At 37.0% G+C, this 12,428-nt stretch overlaps 1 protein-coding gene across 6 annotated transcripts in view; it reads right to left on the reverse strand.

The window, feature by feature from the left end:
• The window catches only part of MYOF (myoferlin), a 203,859-nt gene that overhangs the window by 27,284 nt on the left and 164,147 nt on the right, over positions 1 to 12,428 (reverse strand). For 4 of the 6 annotated variants that reach the window (XM_089690311.1, XM_089690309.1, XM_089690310.1 and 1 more), the window contains 2 exons: positions 6,235 to 6,246; positions 116 to 214 (listed from right to left, as the gene is read on the reverse strand). In XM_089690311.1, the coding sequence (XP_089546437.1) occupies positions 116 to 214; positions 6,235 to 6,246 (111 nt within the window). Of the gene's footprint in view, positions 1 to 115; positions 215 to 6,234; positions 6,247 to 8,967; positions 9,025 to 12,428 lie in introns of all 6 variants that reach the window. The other 2 variants (XM_089690312.1, XM_089690313.1) reach the window with 1 other exon arrangement.

The following is a 12,428-nucleotide window of genomic DNA, read 5'->3' on the forward strand; positions in this document are numbered from 1 at the left end:
CTGTGCAGCCTCCACATCCCAACTGATTTGAATGAGACTGCTTGCATGGGGAAGCAATTGACTGCAATTCATCTTTAATGCAGAGTATTGTAAATAAAAAACGTGCGTCTTGTACCTTTAAGCTGTCATAGCCTTTCTGCAAATACTGTCCACATTTCTCATGTTCTCCAATTGATGCATAATATTTGCTCCACCAGTCCACAATTTCTTCCTCCTGAGAAAAAAAAAAAAAAAGAAGGATTAGGGATTAAACGGAATGCACTCTCTCAATCAACATTGACCAGATTTAATTATTATGCTACTAGCATTAGGAAATTAGTAAATAGAAAGTATATCATGTTTACTTGTTTTAATCAGTTGCAGACTGGCCGTAGTACATATACTGCGGAAGGCGGCAGCTACAGGGTAAGGGACATACCAGTATGTTGCGTAGCACACGCGCATTGTTCCCATGACTGCTGTGTCCTGTGGATTGTGGTTGCTGGTACCCAGCCGCTTTGATCAGCTGGGGGATCATGGAATGACCATGTAATGTGATTTTTAGTTTATATAAAATATTAAAAGAAACCCAGTGATGATCAAATACCACCAAAAGAAAGCTCTATTTGTGTGAAAATGATATAAATTTAATTTGCGTGTTGCATAACCCTGCAATTGCCAGTTAAAGTAGTGCAGTGCTGAGTAGCAAAAAATGGCCTTGTAATGAAGGGGGTAAAACTTTTTTTTGGTTACATTGTACAGTATTTTCTTAATTTGTTCAGTTACTTCCTGGTTTCCAGATCTAGGAAAATTGTGTCATACATCTCATGGGTCTTTGGGAGAGGAGGGGTTTTCTCAGCTAAGCACACCCTCCTTGTCTGCATGCCTGACCTAGGTGCAGATGTTTTTTCGAGAATCAAATGCTGCCTGAATCATCTGCCCTTACTCAAAATGGTCAGCCAGAAATTCGAGGGGGTGTTTTTCAAAGTGATTTCTCAGCAAAATAAAGCACGGAGACATGGATGGAAGGGGGAGTTTGCTTGGAACATTATAAATGAATTAGCTAGCTTTCTTGGTTTGCGATACTTCGATGCAGTGTAGTTCCACTTTATTAATGAGTATATAAATTCAGTCTGGCAGGAATTCCTGCTTACACTAAAGAATCAGGTAAAGAGAAGATTTCAGCCAGATACACTGCAAGCTACAATGATCAGTCAGCCCTGCATGACTATTTCATGGCATTCAGATACATTGCTGCCAGCAGTAACATGACCTTCCCAGGGTTAAGGTGGTGAAGTACAACGATTTATTGGTTTGGATTAACTGTTGCTTGAAAGGTTTCTTGTACTGTACAGTATTTAGAGAAGAACAGGCTACTGGTCTTTCCAATTACAAAAAAAAAAAAAAACACAAGAATTACTAGCTGTAAGAACCAAATTACGGATACTCAAGTTTTTAGTCTAACCTTAGCATAATATAAATGGGCAAACTATTCAGTGGTTTCTATTTTCAGTTCACAAGACCACTAAAACAAAATTATATCAAAACCTAAGCAGCCAATAGGAAGAAACACTACAGCCAGGAAAATTATATGTCTGCATATCACCGTTCTTCCTGGGTTACCTTTCACTGGAAACATTGAATAAATTACACATCTGAATATTGCTGCTGAATAAAAACCGCCAGCAGATAAGACTTTACTACTCTGGTTACTTCATAATCCTCGATTTTTATTAAACATGCCTGAAATGTGTTCTCTACAGGATTGTGTATCCCAAATCTGAGCAAGCACGAAGAAAATAATCAGACCCAAAAGTTATGTCAGTCTGCCAGATATACAATTCGTGAAACCACTAAATAAACAAGTCGGATTTGGTTTCCGCTCCATGAATTTAAATCAGCTAAATACTAGACGGGACAACTCAGGAAAAGATTTCTAATACAGTTTCTGCAAGCATTCTTCTAGGACATTGTAAGTGCATGCTATTCAAATGGATATGGAGACACAGAGCAGAATTTGATGGGAACTTTGTGAAGTATTCTGAAAGGACCACCTTCCCATATGAGAGAAGTAATAAGGCTGCAATTACTGGCCTCCCACTGCTTGTAGCCTGGCCGTCCTAACTGGATAGATTTTTTTTTGCACAGAGCTAGGCTTATGGCGTATTGTTTTATTGTACAACTTGCACAACCTCTCCCAAAATTAGGTGTAAGTTGAATACTTTGGTGGTGGTCTACTAAGATTGTACTTTGATTAAACTGGGACTCCAGTCAAGCGGCTAGATATATACTTAACATTTATATAGGTTAGCTGTTTCACTGGTCAATTTTTTTCATTATATTCTGCCACTCTTGGGATGCATCCATTCAAACCACACTATATAGTTGAAGGTTAAATATCCCCTGCTTAGGGTCATCATCATGCGTTGTCATTTTCCTGCCTTCAGCTGGCTTACTGGGCTATGAATTATAATCACTACACTAGTAGAGTTTTCCGTATGCTTTAACCTGTCCAAATGATTAGCCTCCAGCACCTGAAATGTTAGGATGGTCTTGCAATGCAACATAAGCATACATTTTCTCAACTGGGGATTGAAATTCTGTATATAGGTAAATATTTCTTCTTGTGCATGCCACCTCTTTACTTTTGTACTCCAGCAACATGGTTTCATCTCCCTGTCTTGTCTTCTCCCAATAGAGTTACATCTTTCTGGGTCTCCTTATTTCCTGTGCTCACAGTTCTCCGATAAGAGGAACTCTTAGTCAGAAATGCAATTTTTGCTATTTTTCAGAATAAACAGGATAGCAATCATGTTTTTTTTTTCCTCTAATCCACTTATGTTTTAAATGCTGTTTCATGTCTGAATTAGTCCCAGTTTCAGTTTTTCTGTTCAATAGCAGAAGAGAAGACCATACTAACCACTTGGAAAAATAAGACATTACTGGGAAATTGCAAGGTCTTATGAATAGCATCCATGTCCATGCAGAAGATAGCGGTCTCTAGGACGAGGTTTATTTATGTTACTTGCTTTATAATATAGAGGACTATTTTTAACTTTCGTTCTGAATGGTAAATGTATGTTCCCTAAAGTTTCCTGGCAGCCTGCGAGTTCACGGGACTGCAAACGTAGTGCACAATTTGATTTTCCATAAATAATGATGTATACAGTAGAAGCTCTGAGGGAACCAAGAAACCAGCTCATGTATATACTGTACATAGCAACTAGGGAGGTCACAGCTCTGTCAGAGTTATCCATATATTCTACATGAGCAAGAAACAAAAGGACTCTGTCATGATAAAGCTGGTGGTTAATGTCAAGCTTGTTTTCTTTCTCTAGAGAAGTCAAGAATAAAATAATTCTCCTGAATTCTCCTGAAATTAAACCACAACCTTGTATATCAAGAGTAAATTCTAAACTCTATTCAAAAAGGTAATTGTAGTGATTTGCCAACTCCCTATTTATACCAAGTCCAGTAGCATTATATTATCACTGTATTACGACTGGAACATATACTGTACGTACATACACATACATATATATATATATACATATATATATATATATATACACACACACACACACACACATATATATATACACACACATACATACACACATTTTTTTATTATACCTGTCAAAGCTGTCAAAGCATTTGAAATACTATTCTGACAGTGCAAGACCCTGCCACTTTGTGAGTTTAGGAAATGAAGGCACAAATGACACAGGATTAACATTAAAGTTTAACGTAAAGTTCCAGACGGTGGTTTGTGAGTGGAGAAAGCTGTGTTTTGAGCTCTCTCTGCGTTTTGTATTCCCAGATCAGGGCCTGGAGCTTGAGAGTTCCAAAGAATCTTAGGTGGAACGGGACCTTTCATCCCGTGTCCAGGTTTTGCTCTGTGTACACAGAGGTTTAGGGTCGTTATATGCAAGTCTGAGGATAGCTCACGGATGGCATTTGCAGACAGAGCCCTTATGGGAGGGCTGCGGGTTCCTGCCAGAGACTGCATCTCTTGCGAGGGGGAATTTTTGCCAAAAGACTGGGAGAATCTGGATTCCATTTGCAGACAGAGCCCTCATGGGAGAGATGGGTGTTCCTGCCAGAGACTGCATCTCTTGCGAGGGGGAGTTTTTGCCAAAAGACTTGGAAAGTCGGGACAGCTACAAGAGTCTGGGAAAAGAAGACAGGGTCTGTGAGACTGAGGAAGATAAGGTGGCTAGTGAGTCCAGGGGGCTGAAGGGAGTCAAGAAGTCTTTGGAAGAGTGAGCAAGCTTGAGAGGGCTGAAGAACCCTATTTAAAGACCAGGAGTGGGCCTGTGAAATAAGGTGCTGCAACTGAGGCTGAGTGATCCTGAACAGCCAGTGGTCTGAGGAACCAGTACTAATAGCAGCGGTGCTGATGAAGCATAACCAGGTGGGCTAGCGTTTTCATTTGATTGGTTGCATATGCAGGGGGAATTGGCTTCTCAGAGCAAAACAATGTGCAAATATTCTGCTTTTCTTTTTAATAAAAGTGGGCTACCAGGCCCTTAAACTGCTTCAGACTGACATGTTTCACTAAAACGCATTTACCTTATTGAGTGCAATTACCCCATATCACACCGTACAGACTTTTATTTATACACATTTTACATGCTGCACTGCCAGACAGATGATGCAAGCAGTTTGTGATTAGGCAATTCATCTGTCTGGTTCAGTATTTCAGCTTCTTGTGTCACCTCTTTGCCTTGCACTGGAAAGGGAATCATCATCACCCAAAATGTCCAATGAGCTGACCAAGGAATCAGTAATGCTAAACCACAACAGAAAGTTTTTTTTATGAAAGATTTTTGGTAAGTAACATTTTAAAAAATTTGGACATAGAATTGTGGCCAGTGTGAGTGGCACTATCAGACTGGCCAGATTTTTATCTAATTTTGCAATTGTGTATTTTTGAAAAAAGTCCTGCTCCATCTTCAGCTTCACCAACCTTTGAGGTTGTCACTTTGCCACTCCTAGCAAAAACAAACAATTGTGAAACTTGCTAGCATTACATATTATCTAGTGTAGAAAGCACATCTGGCGATCAAAATATTGAAGAAAAATTGAAGATGACCTACTAACATGCCAAGAATGTGGAACAAGAATTTGTTTTACAATAAAAAATGACTTGAATGGAATGAATTTTCCTGTGTGGTTAAACTTCACCTTGCAAAGAATTCATATTTGCATGAGGGTGATGGAAGTTAGCAGAGCTTAACCTCATTCACTGAGCAAAGTGCACAGCCTTTAATAAATCCATCCCTATTACTCAAATGGAATACAAGCAAAACATCCACATCTATGACTTCTAAATTTGTGTTTTTACATTTAATTTACAGATGGTAGTGTGTTCAGCCATGAGCCATTGTTTGAAATCAAGTGTGACAATATGGACCAGATGTTAAGTGAATTATTGCCATGGATATCTATTCTGTGAATCTCTATGGCAGCAACTCTAATATTTCTCAGTGTAGCTAAATTCAGAACCCTTAACTTGCTAATGACAGTTCATGAGCTGAGAGGCGTAAAAGGACTAAAAACGGCCTTTTCTCCATCTTATATAAGATTATATTTTTTACAAGCAGATAATAAATTTAGTTAATAAGCATATTTGATGACGCAGATACAAGGTTACATTTATGAATGGCACAATTACAGTCAGTAAAGCTGACCATATACTAGAAGATTTTAAAGAACATTTGACAGTTTGATGAATATTGATTGAAAGTACATCAAAAGTGAAATTTGCTTTTAGCATTCAATTTTAAAAAAAATGTAATTTTCTTTTAACATTCAAATTTGGAACAAACTATACTGAATGAAAACCACATGCATGGTTAGAAATTTGTTTGAGAAATTTTCCTTACTGCTCTATTGTCTCATCACTGCAGAAAAAAAAAAAAAAAAAAAAAAAAAAAAAAAAAAAAAAAAAAAATCGATATAACCTAATAATTTGAAAATCAAACGTTCTTAAAATGGGAGTTTATAAAAAAACAATTCTACTAGCGTATAGCCAGCTGTAGTGCAGATACCTTGATGACCAACTCTTAATTTGAATATGCTTACCAAACACAAAGCTAGAAGCATTTTTTTTTACAAAAAGAAGCAAAAGGGGTGCAATACTACTCTCTAAGGTTGTCTGCCTTGAATGTAGCCAATAATACAAAACATACAAGCCTAATGTGTGCATTATTTGATGGGAAAACCCTTTAAAATAGACAACAGACTTCTTACCTTCTCTTGTAACTGGTAACAGTAGTAAATGTTCCAAAGGAAAATTGAGAAAAAAGAAAAAAGAAAATTACATTAATACAGGATAAATAAGACAAAAGTTGTTAAATTAACCAAATCACCAGATAAACTCAAAAATGATGAATCTTATGTGTTTATTACATACTTCAAACACAAAACACAGGCGTAATCATGATTTTTAAGCATTGTATTTTTAATACAATATGGCGGATAGTTGATTTAATTTTTTACAAATTACTTGTGTATGTATGTATGTATGTATGTAATAAACCAGCACTATGAAAATAAGAATACAACAGATCTGGAAATGTTTGGTTCCATAACCATGAAAGAGAAGACTTACCTTTTACTGACCCCAAACAAAAAAGGATTAATTATGGAAAATGTTTTATGGAGAATGCGTTATGCTGGTGGATTACATACTTCAGTTCTGATCACTTAAAAAAATGCATAGATGCACAATCGGTTTTTGAATTGCTCATCTAGTGCTCATTTTGCCAAAACAGAGATCTTACATGGATAGCCTCATCAATTTGTTAAAGCTCATTTTCAGTGATTCTGCATTTCTAAAGCTGGCCATATATGTTAAGATTTCTCTCATTCAGCCACACAGACTGGATTAGAGAAATCACTTGATTCCTCCATCCACAATTAACAGCTTGGATGAAGAAAACTCCCCTGCTGGCTACTGCATTCTGACAGCCAACACCCACAACCGTCAGAATGCCAAAACAGTGCCTGCATCTAAGTGGAGGATGCAGGCACTCTTTGGCTGAAAATTTGCTGCCAGATGATGCTGACAAGACCATAGATGGACTGAATTTCACCTGATTCAGTAAGAATCAGATGAAGTTCAATCCGCATATGGCCAGCTTATGAATTAAAGTGATATCATTCAGAAGTATGTTGAAAACACCCAACTTACTTTTAATGGTGTTCCATGTTTAATGTCCTTTTTCTAATCCTTAGCCCATACAGTGCTGCAGGAAAAGGCCTATAGTCACTCAGTGACCTGGCAAATCTGGCCACATTGGTGCAGGGGTCCTACCCAGTACTACCCAAGAAACTGAAGGGACTCAAGCTTTACTAAAACTTAAAAAGTGCTGGTTTGATTTTAGCTAACAGATTTGTTCATTTTGATAGACATTTTCCTAAATGTCATTCTCGCATTATAATTAAATGTATATTCATATAACTATTATTCTTTTACTAAGCCTACTCAAACAACTGATCATCTGCTAGTCTGTACTTACAACAGTAAACCGTTATAAGAACTCATTAGCACATTCCCGTGTTACTGCAGCAGTGAAATGCAAAACAAACTGGATATAAGAATTGTGCCGTGGTATTCAGCTCAGCTCATATTTGATAGATGCAATGTGGCATACGTCCACAAAATCATGAGGTTCTAAATGTTTCATCTTTCAAAGGCACCAGATGTTTCACATTTATAGTGCATTTTCAAAATGAAAATATGTGAATGGGCCGAATTCTAAAAACAGGTGAAAAACAGATATTGTTAGAGGGCCTTGAACACTTGAGTTTAGCAATAAAATATATATTTAAAATGTGTACCTCTGCTTGGCAAATGAGAACAAATGAGCACGATTGGCTTGGCGACATAAAGCAGTCAAAAATCCAACATCTCTATAATATTCCCAAACCCAATAGTACTGCGTGACCTTTAATTCCATCAGCTGTAAAATATTTATATCCATGCCAAGATACATTTAGGAGTACCTGGCATGACACACAATGTGAACATGTTTTTGTCAGGTAACCCAATGATTTGTCAAAGCATATCTAAACCTAGAATCAAAAATGAATACATTGCAGCTTACTAGACCTTAGAAGTGATGGGTGTATTAGTTTTTTTTTTATTTTTTCAAGTTAAGAATATTTTCAGCAATCACCAAAAATACCTTTTGATCTGGTCACTTCCCATGGGCTGAATAAAAGCAAGTCTAGCCTGAGTGACAACCATAGCTTCCTCCATAACTACAATTAATGAGAAATGAGTGTAGACACAAAGGAACAGGAAGTGTGATTTTTGCAGTTCATCAGGTGAAAATAAAAGAGGAAAAAAGCCTGGAAATGCAGCAGCCCCACTTAAGGGCTGGAAAGCTGCAATATGGTATATTTTTTTAGGTTTATATATGCTTTAATGTCAACAGAAACAGCTTCTTTATTTTTGACAGGCTTCATATGTCATTAGTTAGGATAAACCATCCATAGTGATGGTGCATGCAGTCACAGAAGTACTATTGTTTGCCCATCATCGGATATGATGTGACTTTTTTAAGTGATATTAACCTCCATTAAACCATTAAACCACTGGTGGGGATTTTGGAGATATTAAAAACTGAAAAGAATACAAGAGATACAAGATGTAGATATATTTAATTTGTTAGAATAAATGAATAAATCACCTGAGTGGTGTATTTAAATGAAGATAAAAAAAGATTATAGGATGAATTTATTATGCAATCTTGCATGCATTATTTGCCATAACCATCTTTATTTAAGTAATTAAACTTTTTGTCCCATTGTTAGGTCAAATAATGATTATAGCTTAGAGAATAGAGCCTCATGAGTTAGTTTGTTTTCTTTCTCTATTAAAAATATTCTCCAAAATCCATCCACCGCAGGACCCCAAGCAGTGCTGGTGATAACCGGAGACCCTTGATCAGTGCATCCTTCATACAACATACATACATGCACTGTGGTCGGTGATGTCATTTTTCCAACTGCTGTTGACATGCTGCTTAACAGCTGAAAATTGGAACATAACGCATAAAACTCAATTCTCTTCCTACCCAGTTTACTACCATTTTCAAAAACTTGAAACAGCAAGAGTTGCAAAATTATAATTATGATTTGGGGGGAATGAAGCAGATTATTTTCAGGCCTTTCCTGTTGTCAGGTAGGCTTTGCATGGCTGTGAGAAGCAAATCTCCAGCTCAACTTTTCAACCACGTTGTCATGATCAATGCCCTGAGTTTTCCAAATGTTTCTAGGGAGGGTGGATGACACTGCCCTTCTATGTCTACCTTTTAGTAGGTTCTTCACAAAATAATATGGAGAACGCACTCAAGATGTGCAAAGAGTAGCAAGGTTAAAATGCTAAACATAACAAAAATGAGTGATCGGCTAATAAAAGGTTGTTCCAACACACCTAAAATGCTAAAAAAAATTTTTTGGGTGGATTTGCTTTAAGGCAATTTGGTATACTCCCCCTCCCAAAAAATAAATTCAACCAAAACGACATGTTTGTAGTACAGTTGATATCTTTAAAAAGTTCAGCTCTTGATAAGAATATCTGTCAGGTACTTCTACATGTTGTAGTTGTCTATTCAATGTAGAGAAAAATTCTCCTTACTTCCAATCCTAATATATACGCAAATCTCTCTAACAAAGAAATCAGCAAAAATGAAAACAGATTGTAGTAGAGTGTTAAAAGGTCAGATCTTCTGTTTTTAGAATTGTTTTTTGAATAACAAAAATTTTCTCTTATTTGGGGCAGAGTGTCGCAGATACAGGAAATAATGTTTTATCACTTATATCACTCCAATTGGCATAAACAGCAATAAAAAAACAAACCGTTTTCTAATCCTCTGCTCTATCAAACACAAAATAATTTTGGCTGCAGTAGGCGTTTAACGATTTTCAGACTTTTGAATTACGGATTATGGGAAATAAAATTTGTTATATGAAAATTGCAAGCACAGTTGTGTCTGGAGAAATATTAGGAAAGTATCACAGCTACAAGAAATGTAAATATATATATATATATATATATATATATATATACATATACACACACACACACACACACACATACATATACACACACAAAAAAAGTTAAATTGACGTTTTTCTTACGGCTTACATCACAATAGACTGACAAATAGTTGCTATAAATAAAATTGTACTAACTTATAGCAAGTTCCCATTCTTAAAAATATAAAATAAAAAAATTTAACACAACACAACATGGGAAAAGCAGAGATCACCAAATTGCAAAATAGAATATTCAGGCTTATTTTCACTATTCAAAATATGGTTAAAATCAGTAAACTGTCCAAAAAAGATTTAATAAAAACAGCATTTTTTGTTATAAAATGGCCTCATAGGTGCAATTTTGCTTGTAATTTCCCTATGAGTGCAAGGTATATATAATTTCAAGAGCCTGCACAAGCATAGGTAAACAGGACACAAACATTATGCAGTATTGGGTGGAAATGACTGGTCCACTTTTTATCAGCAGTAGTTGTCTTGTCCAGCTAAGTGTAGCTTAGTCTTCAAAACACAATCTATATATAAAATAATAACATATCAATAGAGGAGCCATATGTATCTAGGCTCAATAAATGCATACATCTTCAGTTTCAGGATGGTCACAGCTGTCCTGGTTACAACTACAGCACTGATGGATACACACACACTCAAAGTATTTTATGGTGCCATAGATTATGCAGCACTTTACATACTGTACATTCACATCAGTCCCTGCCCTCAAGGAACTTACAGTCTCAGGTCTCAATCTCACATGCATATGTACACGCACACACATAATAGGGTCAGTTTGGACAGGAGCCAATTAACTTACCAGCATGTCTGTGGATTGTGGGAGGAAACCAAAGTATCTGGAATATACCCATGCAAGTACAGGAAGAACGTGCAAACTCCATGCAGGCACTTTCCTAACTGGAATTCAAACTGGGGACCCCAGTGATATAGCACAATCAGTCAATAGGGCTTTATAAAGTAGATGGTACTTAGTCCACTAGCCCTTGCCCCACTTCATTACTAATAAAGAAAAAGGAACTGAAGCACTAATGTGCTCACAAGATTTATTTATCAGGAAAAATCACAGTATCAAATAAAACATCAAAAAGTAACCCACCACCTGTTAAATATGACAGATACATCATTTAAAACGCTACAACAGAGTACCCCCACATTTAGCTCATGCATGCTGTAAGTAAAGCTTGGTAGGGAGGTTGTCTAACACCTGCCCTACGTTACAGGGATAGAATTGATAGCCATCACCCAAATTCTGAATTAATACTGACGCCAAAAGTCTCCAAATGTGGCAATAGAAAATAAATGTGTCAGTATACATATAGCAGAGTCTTCAACTTGCCCCAAATTATGCTCAAAGTAAAGTGGCACTACCACAGACATACAGTATTTCACGAGGATCAATTTGCTGATTGAATTTTCATGACGTTTTTAGACTGTGGTAAGAGTGGAATGCCTGGAGCATACAAATGAAGGGGTGTGGAGTAGTGCTACAGTGCTAATCACATACTAAGCGAATGTGTAACCTTTAACTGAATTGGTCAGGACAAAAACATTTAAGTTGGCATGTCTAAAGCTGTCCATACACTGATCAAAATTTGGCCGTTAAGCAGGAACTGGTTAAATTTCAAGTAAAGTGTAGCCATCCCTGATCCACAGAAGTTGATCAATTGATCAACTTTTGTTGAAGGGACATTGAAGGGAGCTGCAACTGTTGATCATTCAATTCTGAGAGCAGTGGGTTCTGCTATCAGAATACAATGTTCCAATTGGTGGCAGTGAACTAGAATTCCTCCATCTTCCTTGCTTCATTCCAACTTTACTTGGTTATAAAATTCATAGGACTAGTGGCTGTCATTTCCGTCCTAGCTTAACTGTATATCAAGTTATTGACTGGAAAGCAGAATTGGATTTTAGACTTCTCAAGATGCAGGCTTGTTCTCGGTAACAGGTTAACTGGGCAGTGATGCAAAGATATGAATAACAGCTCCAGAACCTGCACTTTTAAAAATCAAGTTAATAATGGTAACACTTTATTACTACCTTTTTAATTTTCCTTTAAAGTGGTTCTAAAGTCTAATTGTTCTTTACCTTAATGTATTCTCTGCATTAAAGCGATTCTAAAGGTTCATTTTTTAGTTTTGAAAAAAAAACATGTCTATACTTGCCTACTGTGTGCAGTGGTTTTGCACAGAGCAGCCTGGATCCTCCTCTTCTCAGGTCCCCCACAGGCTCTCCTGGCCCCACCCTCCTGTCGGGTGCCCCCACACCAAGCAGCTTGCTGTCTCAGTGAAAGAGGAGGCAGAGACCCGGGATAGCCGAGAGGCTATCATGCACATCGCTGGATCATGATGAGGCTCAGGTAAGTATTG

This window comes from Staurois parvus, unplaced genomic scaffold, assembly GCF_062004578.1.
Source record: "Staurois parvus isolate SC_StPar_1 unplaced genomic scaffold, SC_StPar_1.0 ptg000525l, whole genome shotgun sequence".
Taxonomy (NCBI): domain Eukaryota; kingdom Metazoa; phylum Chordata; class Amphibia; order Anura; family Ranidae; genus Staurois; species Staurois parvus.